Below are 12,671 nucleotides of genomic sequence, written 5' to 3' on the forward strand. Positions count from 1 at the left end.
GCTCAGGCTGCCTGCCGTAATGAGATGCCAAAGACCGTGTGGCTTAAACAACAGAGATGTGTTTCTTACAGTCCCGGAGGTCGGAAGCCCAGGATCCAGGGCCCTCGGTGCTGGCTGCGGGCCATGGCCCCCTTGCTGGCTTGCAGATGGCCATCCCCTCACTGGGTCCTCAAGTGGCCTTGCCCCCTGCCCCCTGAGGATGCCAATCCTGTCGGGCCAGGGCCCCACCCTTAGACCTCACCTAACCGTGCTTCCTGAGGGGCCCGTCTCCAAATACAGCCGTACGGAGGTTAGGGCTTCCCTATGTGTGAGACTTGGGGAGACACAGGCATTGTCCATCGTGCCTTCACCCTGTGGTGAGTCTCCTTGCTTAACTGCACTGTAACGCCTCCTGCCCTCAGACACTGTTAACTGTCCTTTCTTCCTGGAGAGAAAATCAGGGTTCCAGCACAGGGGCTGACCTCAGGGACCTCCCTGAGTCAGGGGCCGGCAGAGGAGAGAAGGGACGCGGAGCCCAGAGGAGGCTGGGCCGGGCCGTTCCACATGTGGGCAGGTGGCAGAGTGGAGCCTAGAAGGGGGGGGTGCCTCTCTGCCCCACTGTGAGCGGCCGGCGTGGGGAAGGAAGTAGTGAGTGCCTCTGCTTTTAGAGGGCGGGTTGCAGTAATCAGGCTGACGGTCTATGATCTCACATCCCCGAGTCCTCTTTCTCTGCTGACCCTGTGTGACTGTGTGTGTGCTGTCTCCGTGGGCAGAGGGCCGCTGAAGGAATTCTTGACTTTTGTTGCCTTTTCAAAGGGTCTGTGCTGCCCTCTGGGTTATAGATGGCAGGATGAGGGGTCCTCCTAGGGAGGACTAGGAAGGGGCTATTGGGAGGGGTCTTGGGAGTCAGTGATGGCGTCTGGCCTTGATGCCCTGGGGTCCCTCTGGGGCCCTCCCAGCCCATCCACACCAATCGAGGCTGTACCTGACCCGCCTGGAGACTCAGTGTCCTGCGAGGCCCTTCGCTCCAGGGTCAGACCCGGGACAGCCCCGGTGACGGCTCACTCCCCAGAGGCGCTGTCGGTCCTGGAGAATCCTCTGTGTCCACCGCGGTCTGCGCCTGGTCCCCACCCTGTGATTCTGTCGGAGTTTGTGGACCAAGCCCGCAGGGGCTGGAGAGAGCAGATGGCCGGCACAGGTCAGGCACGGGAGCAGAGCTGGTGGCCGGCGCTCAGTCTGCCAGGGGCCTGGGGCTGTGGTCAGCCAGACATGTTGGTCCTCACGCACGGCCCCCACCCGCCATCACTTACCAAACTGTGGGTTCAGAGTGGCTAGATCTTTCAGTTTTCCAGGGGAAGCCAGAAGTCATCTTTGTGCAAAACAGTCACGAGTTTCATGCGTACGATTGAGCCCCTCCGGTCAGACAGAACCCACGGGACTGGGGCTGGGATGCGAGCCTGACAGGTCGGCGAGGGGCTGGCTGAGGCTCCCTGAGGACCGCCCCCTCCACCTGCCAGACCGTGCCCCGTGCTGCCCAGGATGCGGGTGCCCAGCCTGCCTTCTGTTCCTTCCGGCGCCACAGGCTCTGTGAGCGCTGACGCTGTTCCTGCCCGGATGGCTCTGCCCCAGGTTTCTGCGCCGACGCTGCCTTGTGTTCAGCTGCTGTGCTTCCTAACCGCGCGGTCCCTCTGCCACGGAACCCTGCCTCAGGTCTGCAGAGGCCTTGCCATCAGGCAGCCTCCCCCAGGGGTGCGTGTGGGTGTGTGCATGTGTGTGTGAGTGTGTGTGTGCGTGTTCAGCCCGCTCTAGAATGCAGGCTTCCTGGGGGCTCCTGTTTGTGCTCTGTTCTCTAGACTCTAGACCCATCGCAGACACAACACAGGTGCTTGATGCGTAAAAATTCAGGGAAAGAAAGTTGGCCACGACACATGCTTTATTTTGATATTTTTCCCCCCCATTAAAGTATACTGTTGAAACATGCTTTTTTGTCATCATCTTTTTTCTTCACAGTTAAGAGGAAAAAAAGTTCCAAATCAGAGACCAAGGGAACCGTGTCTAAAGTCACTGGGAAAAAAATCACCAAGATCATCGGTTTGGGAAAGAAAAAGCCATCGACGGATGAGCAGACCTCCTCGGCAGAGGAAGACGTGCCGACATGTGGTAAGACGGGGGCGTGGGGCTGTATTACCAGATCCGTCCCTTCCCTGAGCACGGAGACTCTCTGTGGGTGACTTCTGTATTGCGTTTGTTGGAGTCTCATTGATTGGGATCCTGATCAGTTAAGCTGGGGGAACAGATTACACTTTTACTGCTTTTTTTTTTAATTAATTTTTTTTTTTTTACTGTTTATTAATGAAGCCCTTGCAAGGGTTTGAGATGATCTCTGAGGTTCTCTCAAGGTGAAAAACAGAGTCTCTGTTTGACCCCACGAGGTTCTCCCAAATTCCTTTTAAGCGACTTTAGAGGGAAACGTGTACGTGTAGGGTCAGCCAGCGGAGGCGTGCCAGGTATGTAAGAACGTTTACACAATCCCCAGCGGCTCCCCACTTGGCCTAAAGTCCTGCAACTCAGCTTTTAAGGAACGCTCTGCGTCTCAGACTCAGTCGGGCTGGCTGACCTCCCCCCTCCCCTCACTGGTCTTGGTCCAGTAAGAGGTCTCTGGGCAACCCTTGTTGTCGAGGCTGGGGAAGCACCAGGGAGGTGGTGGTGATGGCCAAGACGCCCCTGCTGCCCCTACTTGGCTGGGCCAGGGCACGGGAGAGGAATCTGCAGAGAAAAACACATCCCGTCTAGTGGCAGAAGGTCGCCCTGAAGCAAGGAGTCACGGAGATGAGTGTGTGATGACTGACTCGTGGTCACAAACCCGGGGGGAAATCCAGGTCGGCCCTTGGAGGGTCTGTCAGGGACGTGGCCTAGATGGGACGATGTTGGGGACCACCTCCCTGCAGAAGTGAGACTGTGCGTGCTCGGCTTTTCCTAGGCAACCACACTTCTGAGAGTCGGGTGACTCTTTCAAGGAGAAAATCTTTAGAGGCTGAAAGATGGACATTCACTCTTTAAGAAAATGGAAAGTGAGTCATGCCTTTCCTGTGGACCACGACTCACGGGCCGCTGTCCGTCTGCGCCACTGCTGTGACGCCTGATTGCGTGCTCCCTGTTCCACCTCTCTCTCTCTCCCCTTCTGGCCGAGCCCCTCTTCTGTTCAGGTATCAGGTTATTTGGGGATGCCAGGAGAGAAACAGCTTTTAGATACCGCCCGTTGGTGCCTAAGTTGGGCCCCACACACACAAAGATGAGTTTATTCGGCTGATATCCCATCCCGGGGCGTGACTTGTGCTGAGAGGGTGGTGTGAGCTCGGAGCCGTGTTGCTCAGGAGGAGGGGTCAGTTGTAGAGTGTGGGGCAGGTAGACTTGGGGTGGGGGTGCCCCCCGAGGGGAGGGCAGGGTGGGTTCACAGCTCCCCGTGGCTTTCACAGGCATGATCCTGAGAAGTCGTGATACACAGGAACCCCCTGGGTCGCTGTGCAGAAGCGCGTGTGGAGCGGAAGCCAGCGGGCAGGCAGTGGTGGGGCCTCACGGGGTGGCGGCGGCATCTCGGGGAGGCCCCTGTGAAGCGGCCGCTGGTGGGTTGAGCTGGGAGGGGAGGTGGTGACCCCAAAAGGAGACCAGGGGCCTGGGAGCGCTGTGCACACAGTGGTCCTGAACTTGCCCCTGGTTAGAAGTCGGGTCACAGAAGTGAGCGCACTGTTCCATGTTCTTTGCGTGGAGAGCAGCCACCCTGCAGAAGCTCAGCCAGCGGGCAGAGCTCTTGCGGGAGGACGCGGGGAGGGGGCATTGCTGATGCCAGGCCCGTGGCCTCTGCCTTCCTGGAGCAGCTCACAGCCCCGGCGGCTGGGCTGGTGTCCTCTTCCATTCTGCCTGGAGCAGAGTTCCGGGTTAAGGTGGAAAGCGGGAATTCTCCAATGAAAGGGGATTACTATTTTAGCTTTTTTTGTTGTTCTCAAAACTGCTCTAGGTCAGTGGAGGAAAGAGAGGTTCTTTCATGAGAAACGTTCATATGGAAGGCGACTTGGCCGCTTGTGGTCCAGGCCGCTTGCTGTGCAGAGGACCCTGAGCTCAGGAAGGCTGGGGGAGCTGGGGGCAGGACAGGGCTGGCCCGTGGGCCTGTCTTGCAGCCCAGGTCTGCCCCGCCCCCTCCTGTTCCTCCCAGGGCTTGCCACCTTCGTGAGTTCTGTAAGCAGCTGGTGGGCGCGTGCTGGATGGTGCAGTCGCATTGAGACAGAGTCGTGGGGAGGCTGTAGCTCCGTGTGGGCTTCCACCAGGCTCTGAGTGGACACCTTTCACCGCTACTAAGGGAGCACCCTCTGTCCACGTGGTCTTAAAATGATCATCCAGTTCTTGGCTGGGCCAGGGCCCAGGAGAGGACTCTGCAGAGAAACCCAGGGGGAGAGTGACTGTGTTCCGTTATGTCAGGGCAGCTGCAAGGTGTCAGGCAGGAGAAGCCGCTGGATGAAGGCCCCCCGCCCATCCTGCCCGTGGAGGCTCCGCAGCCGCTGTCCTTGCCGGAAGGAAGGGTGGGGCCGCTCCGGGGACAGGGGACACTCCCGGGGAGGGGATGACGGGGAGCTGAATTGAGATCTCCTTCCTCCTGGGGGGCACTGCACATCCCCTGGGCCTCCAGGTGCACCAGAAGAATCCCCGCGGGTAGAAGAGGCTCTCTGCAGGCCCACACAGCCTGGCTGGCCGCGCCCCCGCAGCCGGCTCTGCCCAACCCGCCCAGGTCTCACCCCCCCTGTCAGTGGGTGCTGTGCCAGCATCAGCCGGGTCTGCTCTACAAACATTCTCAGCCGAGCGGGTCCAAGACTTGCACGGGGCCCCTGAGCAAAGACTGCCGTGTCCTTTGTTCGCCTGTCCTCAGCGCTCGGGTTCCAGAGTCATCACAGCTGTAAACTCAGCTGTAGTTACCCGGAGATGTGCATTTCACGTTTTTCTTTCTTCCCCACTCCGTTTCTGTTTGGGCCAGCCCCCGAGCCTCTCAGCTGTCCAGCGTCTCCTCCTCTGGACCCTGCAGGCCACCCAGTGGGGGTTTTGAAACCTTGGACTAATTGTGTCATCCTGTGCTGAGTCAGCTGAGGGCCTCTGACAATCTTGTCTCAGTTGGATTTTCCAGCTTTTCCCTCTAAGTTCCTAGATGGAGATGCAGGTTGAATTCACCAACCCCCCCCACCCCAGTTTTGTCCCAGCACTGAGCACAGAGCCTGGGATACCGCAGCTCAGTAAGCCCTTGCTGACTGAATGGTTACCGTAAGCAAACTGCAGCTTATCTGAGCCTCAGGTTCCCCACCTGTGAAATGGGCTCATACTTAAAATTACTTTGTTTTCCTTAAAATTGAGGATAAAATTATGAAACATTAAGCACATTGCCTGCTTCACAATGTATGCTCATAAATGGCCTCTATTATTCATTGGTTCACCTGAAAAAAACCTAAGCACGCTGACATAGTCACCCAGACAGATGGCTGACACAGATAATACCTATACTAGGAATAGAGAAATTGATGAAAGGGAAGTTCCCCAGGAGCCAGGATGGAGGGTTTCCTGGAGGCAGCGTAACCTGGGCAAGGTGGAAGGACTTCCTGGTTATTTCTCAGGCCCCTCCCGGCTCTAATGTTTGCTGACTCTGTGACTTTTCAGCAACAGAACAAAGTTTTTGGTGGATGTGCAGAAAGCTTATCAGTTCAGTTCAGTTGCTCAGTCGTGTCTGACTCTTTGTGACCCCATGGACTGCAGCACGCCAGGCCTCCCGGTCCATCACCAACTCCCAGAGCTTACTCAAGCTCATGTTCATTGAGTTGGTGATGCCATCCAACCATCTCATCCTCTGTCATCCCCTTCTCCTCCCACCTTCAATCTTTCCCAGCATCAGGTCTTTTCAAATGAGTCAGTTCTTCACCTCAGGGGGCCAAAACCTTAGAGTTTCAGCTTCAGCATCAGTCCTTCCAATGAACACCCAGGGCTAACCTCTTTTAGGATGGACTGGTTGGATCTCCTTGCAGTCCAAGGGACTCTCAAGAGTCTTCTCCAACACCACAGTTCAAAAGCATCAATTCTTCAGTGCTCAGCTTTCTTTATAGTCCAACTCTCACATCCATACATGACCACTGGAAAAACCATAGCCTTGACTAGATGTCTCACTTGTTGTAATCCAGCCACAAAAGATCAGGTGACATTCAGTCGGGGTAGGGGGGCGGAAGGCACTCTTGGCGTCTGTCACCACGTCTGGAGCTCTTGGGCCCGTGTGCCCACTGGAGGGCACGTACTTGGGCCGGAGGGTGGGTTCTGGCGTCAGTGTCTGTGGGGCCAGGGTCAGCTGTCGGCAGCATCTGGACGTCTCATCTCCCCTCCCGCCCTCCCGCTGGCAGCCCTTGTCGCTCCTCGACTGCCCTGTTCCCCTCCGCCGGTTACAGACGGAGGCCTGCAGAGATGAGCGGAGCAGTGGACGTCCCCACAGAAGTGTGACCAGAGCACAGAGGCCCCCTTGGGCAGCACCACCCTTCCCCGTCCTAGAGAAGGCAGTGGACACTGGCCCCCCTTCAGCCAGGCCTCCCTGCCTGCCCTTCTGCAGCGGCTGGGACTCGGGAGCCGCCTGGTCCCCACACAGCGGGATGCGCGGGCGCTTGCAGCTGCCCCCTCGTCCTGAGCCCGGAGCTGTGCCTGTCAGGTCGGTCTCAGGCCGTCCTCATGGAAACGCGCGCGCTCGCCACCACGCTCTTGTAAGAAGCCTTAAAGAGTTCTTTCTTCAGGATTCGGAGCAAAGATGTTCTCAAAACATCAAACGGAACTTTCCAGATTGTTCAGATACAGCAACTTCTCCTCATGACATGATAAGTGGGAACAAACAAGCCAGAAAAATGAAAGGGCCCTGGCATTGCCTCACGGCAGGGCACCTAGGTGACCAGGGCCCGCCCGCGCCCGGGCCTGGCTGCCCCGTGCTGCCCCCTGGTGGCGGCCGTCTGCTCCGGCTGGCCGGCTTGGGGTGGATGGGGCCTGTGTTGGCAGCGATCCCGTCAGACTGGCCGTGTGTGTGTGCGTGTGTGTGTGTGTGTGTATCTGTGTGTGTGTGCGTGTGTGTCTGTGTGTGTGTAGTAGAGTGGGGGGTGACAGCGATCCCATCACAGACTGGCTGTGTGTGTGTCTGTCTATGTGTATCTGTGTGTGTGTGCATATGCCGTGTGTGTGTGTGTGTGTGTGTGTGTGTGTGTGTGGTGGAGTAGGGGGTGACAGCGATCCCATCACAGACTGGCTGTGTGTGTGTGTCTGTGTGTGTGTGTGTGTCTGGCTCTGTGTGTGTGTGTGTGTGTGTGTGTGTGTGTGTGTGTGTGGTGGAGGGGGAGCGAGAAGAAGACTCCTAGGGCACGTGGGGCCTGCCCCTGGCTCCGGGAGCCTCAGATGGGCCGCCTGCCGTGTCCCTGCGTGGCCTCTCCCTGCCCAGGAAGTAGGAATGTGGGCCACCTCTTGGGAGTGGCCGGTGAGCCTGGCAGGGGAGGCCACGAGCCAGATGTGGGCTTGTTTCTGTGGCATTTGCTGTTTACAGAGACAGGCCTCTTACCCACTTTGGTCCTCATTTCTCTTTTCCCTTTTGGTCACTGTACCTAAATATGAGGAAGGCGTTAAAATATGGTAATTGCCTGTGAAGTCATGCTCTAAATAAAGTGTGAATCTGTCCAGTGTAATCATTCCTCCTGTGACTCGCATGTTGAGAAATTCACAGCATTTGGTGACTCGGTCAGGGAAGAAAAGCTGGCAGGCCCGTTCGCCTCTCCAGGATTTGGGTCGTTCTCTTGGCTGGCCAGGCCGTGCTCAGAACCTGTGACACACCCCACACACACACCTCCCCAGCCCTGCACCCGGGACAGGTGTGCCCACGTGGTGATTCTAAAATCCAGAAGTCCTGCGGAAGTCCAGAGGAATCCCGTCACTGCTCCTGACAAGGCAGACTTACCTCAAGTCCTCCAGAAACATTTTAGCATCTCCTCCCTCACCGTCCTTCCCCACCGTCTTCTGCGTCAAGGCCAGGTCCCTACAGTAGCGTCTGAGGTTTCCTATGACCAGGCTCCTAGACATGCCAAGTCTTAGTTTGCCGCGCTCCCCGCTTCCCCTGGCCTGAAGAGCTCCCCGCACCTCTCAAGGCCCAGGTGAGAACTTGCCCCAGGTACACATGAGCCTCCACTCTGCCAGCCCCGGTGGTCACGCCCGCCCGTGCCCTGCGCCCCAGAGCCCTTACAGACGTGTGCCCAAAGCAGGCTCAGGTAGTTGAGAGCCACCCCAGGCTTCGGCTTGTTTCTTCTTAATCATACACCCTGTTCTGCTATCCATCGGCCGTCCTGTGTATCCATTCACACCCAGAATGTACCGGCAGCTGTTTCCATATAAGTCCAAAGACAGGCCTTCAGTGTGATTGATGACTTACAGGTGATATCAAAGTCAGAGACAGTAAATAGTTCTAACAGCCATTCCTTGGATGTTCGAGTGTTATATTTGACTGTATTTTTTAAGGAGAGCTTACAAAAGAATGTGTCAGAACTGTGACACTTACAAATACTGTTTCCCAAATGAAAACCGCAGCTCTTTCTCTGCCATCTTTCGCTCTCTGAAGAACTTCAGGTGGGTCTTTGCTGGGAGGCCGTGAATAGGGCTCATGGATCAGGGCGTGACCTCCCTCCTCGCCTTTGTGAACTTGGCTTCCCCAGCCTGTCTTCACGCCCCTTCAGTGTGTAAAACACAGGGGACTTGCTTCTCCATTTTCTCTGTAATTTTACAGATACAGCAGCTTGTGTAGCAAAACTGAGGTTTCAGTTCCAGGTGCCCTTTAGGGTGATATATTGGGAGAACTGACGTCACATTCAGGGATGTGAACATTTAAGTACTGTTATGTGTTTCCCTAGTAAGCTCTTTGAGCAATTATTTATAGTCATATTTATACGGAAAAGAGGAAGCACCATTCTGGGCCCTGAAAATACGTTTGGTCTTTTAATTTTCATTTGGTTTTTGCCTTTATAGTGTTGATCCATTGCTAACAAAGTGTGTGATGTGTCAAAGAGAAAAGAAGCAAAAAGCATGGTCCAAATTGCCTTTAGGAAGACATTAAAAAAAAACAAACAGGGGTCAGAACGGATGTATTTATTTAAAATCTCTTTGTTTTTTTTGGCTGCGCTAGGCCTTCATTGCTTTGCACAGGTTCTCTGGTTGCGGTGGGCAGGGACTGCCCGTCATTGTTGCGCACGGGCTTCTCGTGGCGGTGTTGCATGAGAACACCTCCTCCCGTTGCAGAGCATGGGCTCTGGGCATGCAGGTTTTGGTAGCTGCAGCACGTGGTCTCACCAGTTGCGGTTCGCAGGCTCTGAAGCACAGGCTCAGTCGTTCATGGCACACGGGCTCAGTTGCTCTGGGGCCCGTGGAGTCTTCCCGGACCAGGGAATGAACCCGTGTCCCCTGCACTGGCAGGCAGATTCTCAACCCCTGCGCCACTAAGGAAGGATCCTCTTTTTTGAACTGCGCGTGTGTGTGATTGTGCATGTGTGTTTACCTGTGTGTGTACACATGTGTATGTGTGTGTGTGAGTCGAAAGAGCAGCTGGATAACCTAAGGAACCCTTGATTCCCTTCTTCCTCCTGACCTGCCTTCCACATGCTGCTCCCCTCGCTGCCTCCCTCTCACCGGTGCAGTCTTTTACTGGCCCTGTGGATGAGTTAGAAGTCATAGCCACCCGGTGATATCTGCTTTTCATTCCTTGTTACTTGTAGAAAAATGCACTGTATGTTTGTGGCAAATGAAAATGATCAGTTACTCCTATTTGAGGAGATTAAAACGTGACGACAGCTCTTCTTGTAATTCCACTGCATTCCATCCGTGCTGCGCTGATGCAGCGCAGCCCCAGAGATGTGGATGGCGGGTTTCCACATGCGTCAGACCCAGGCCTTCAGACCTCAGCAGATCCTCCCATCAGAGGGCCGAGGAAGGGCGTCTCTGTTCTCTGGGCTGGAGTCTCATCCTGAAGACCTGCTGTCATTTGCTGGAATCCTTCCAGCAGTGGGGAGCTCACCACCTCCCCAGGCTGCCTGTTTCTTGGAAAGCTTCCCTTTGCAGATAGTTTCATTCCTCATGGGAAGCCAGAATCAGCCGCCCGGGGGCTTTTGGCCTAGCTGTGTCCTTTGCAGCCACTTGGAATGAACCTGGGCCCTTTCCTGGGTGAGGCCCCTTCAGCTTTTTGAGGGCAGCTGTGCGTCCTCATCCTCTCTCCTTCTACCCACCAATGCCTCAGCGAGCTGTCAGATGCCCGGTCGAGCTCCGGGGTCCTGAAGGCGTTTCCGGGAGCTGGCGCTTGGCCACATCATGCGGTGCGGTGCGTCGGGCTCCGGGGAGGTCTGAGCTGTCCCGGCCCCCAGAGCTGATGGGAGCAGTCGACTCGTGGTGGTGGCTCCTCTCCCAGGAGCCTGTGCTCGGGTGTGCTGTGTGCGGGGTTCCTTCCCGCCTCGTGGCCGCCTCGGGCGCGTCCCTTCTGGGGGGCTGACGGCCGCTCTCATTGCAGGCCGCCTGGTTCACTCCCTCCTCGGGCGCGTCCCTCCCGTCGGGCTGACGGCTTTCTCTCGTTGGTTGCAGGCTACCTGAACGTGCTCTCCAACAGCCGCTGGAGGGAGCGCTGGTGCCGAGTCAAGGACAACAAGCTCATCCTGCACAAGGACAGGGCCGACCTGAAGACCCACATCGCCTCCATCCCGCTGCGCGGCTGCGAGGTCATCCCGGGGCTGGACTCCAAGCACCCCCTGACCTTCCGGCTGCTTCGCAACGGCCAGGAGGTGGCCGTGCTGGAGGTAGGGGCCACTCTCAGGGAAAGGCAGTTAAAACTAATTTCTTCACTACACCCTGAAAGCTTTCATTTTTAAAATTAAAAATTTTTGTTAATGGGCTATTATTAATTTATTTTCTGCTTCTCTATTAATTCAAACCTTTTTCTGCTTTGTCTTTTTTTTTTTCACTTAGCATTATCATGAGTAAGCTACAAAGATACACCTATGTATACATATGTATACACACATATACATATGGACACACACATATGTATACTTAAATAGAGTGTAGAATTTTCCAGTGTACATGTAAGTATGTTTATGTTGTACAGTTGACAGAAATCAGGATGTTTTGGATTTGGTAAAATGGCCAGCGTGTGGTCTAAATTAATCAGCCTGTGTGTGTTAGTTGCTCAGTTGTGTCCAACTCTTTTTGACCCCATGGACCATTGCCCACCAGGCACCTCTGTCCGTGGAATTCTCCAGGCAAGAATACTGGAGTGGGTAGCCATTCCCTTCTCCAGGGGATCTTCCCAACCAAGGAATCGAGCCCAGGTCTCCTGCATTGCAGGCAGATTCTTTACCATCTGAGCCACCAGGGAAGCCCAGTCAGATGCAAAGCCAGATTCTAAGTGACCGCAGTTGTTGGTCCTTTAACGGACCGGAACCTGGTCGTCCGGAGTCGATGATGAGAAAGTGAAAGAGGGAAAGAGGCTAATATTCCTTGGGTTACGCAGCCGGCTTTCACGCTCCAGGGTATCAGCCAGAAATAGAGAGACAGAAAGAGAGGAAGAGAAAGAAAGACAGACACGGGGACCAAAGCTCTGATGGAGCAAAGGTGTTTTAATCAACATGGCATGGGCACATATACTGTAGTTATTCTCAGCAAAGATAAAGATTAAAATTCCAGACTTACAAAACACAAGGCGATCCCTATTAAAGAGAGAAGACGGTACTTATCACCATAATGAGAAACTAACAAAGGAAATGCCTGGATTACTCAGCCCCGGGAAAGGCGTGCCTCTCCTCTTAATTCCTGAATATTCAGGAATTAATAAGGGCCAAAGGTTTCCTGACAGATACATAACAGCACACGGGAAGCCTCCTGTTGAATGCTTCCTGACACGCAGTGATGCTGACCAGTGGAGGAAACGGCCAGTTAGCCAACCTAGAAGATCCTGGTAGGAGATAGGAGTTTGTTTCAGAGACTGCTTTTTTTTTTTTCTTTTGGTGAGGACAAAAAATGATTAACGTCATAGTTCTTCCTCCCACGAGCTTCTCGCCCAATGGTTTGGATGCTTTGAGGTCACAGGTCGAAGGTCTGAGCCCGCCCTGGTGGCTGACCTCACAGATGAGAAGCAGGCCTGGCTGGGGCTGAGGTGTCTGGGCCCCCGTCTTGGTTCTGTTGCAGACTTTGATCACAACCCAATCTGTTTTTCTCTCTCGGCTTCTTTATTTGTCTGTGAAACAGCACCAGGCCAGGGTCGGTGTACTTGGTAAGCATTTTCGCGGGCTAAACGCTGCGGGGCAGATGGCAGCGGAAAAAAGCTGAAAGCGTAAATGAGGAAACTGTACTCTTGGTGCGGAAGGCAGGTGTCACCTGAGAGGCCTGGCAGCAGGTCTGACGGGAGTGCGAGGGCAGGAAGGCGTGGGCTGGCACACGCTGGGTTCAGGGGTGGAAAGGGAGTCTCTGGCCTGGATGCCGGGTGGAGACAAGAGACCCCGTGGGCAGGGGCAGGGAGGGCTGGGTGAGCAGGACCCTGTCCTGTCTCTACTCCCCGCCCTGTAGGCGCAGCCTCATGTCCCCGAAAGATGGTGGTTATGTTTCATTGTTTTTCCCTATTC

At 55.2% G+C, this 12,671-nt stretch overlaps 1 protein-coding gene across 5 annotated transcripts in view; it reads left to right on the top strand.

The window, feature by feature from the left end:
* Positions 1–12,671, top strand: part of AFAP1 (actin filament associated protein 1) — a 150,187-nt gene that overhangs the window by 106,654 nt on the left and 30,862 nt on the right. For all 5 annotated transcript variants that reach the window (XM_061145434.1, XM_061145437.1, XM_061145433.1 and 2 more), the window contains exons 9-10: positions 1,990–2,139; positions 10,639–10,850. In XM_061145434.1, the coding sequence (XP_061001417.1) occupies positions 1,990–2,139; positions 10,639–10,850 (362 nt within the window). The remainder of the gene's footprint in view (positions 1–1,989; positions 2,140–10,638; positions 10,851–12,671) is intronic.

This window comes from Dama dama, chromosome 6 (genome assembly GCF_033118175.1).
Source record: "Dama dama isolate Ldn47 chromosome 6, ASM3311817v1, whole genome shotgun sequence".
Taxonomy (NCBI): domain Eukaryota; kingdom Metazoa; phylum Chordata; class Mammalia; order Artiodactyla; family Cervidae; genus Dama; species Dama dama.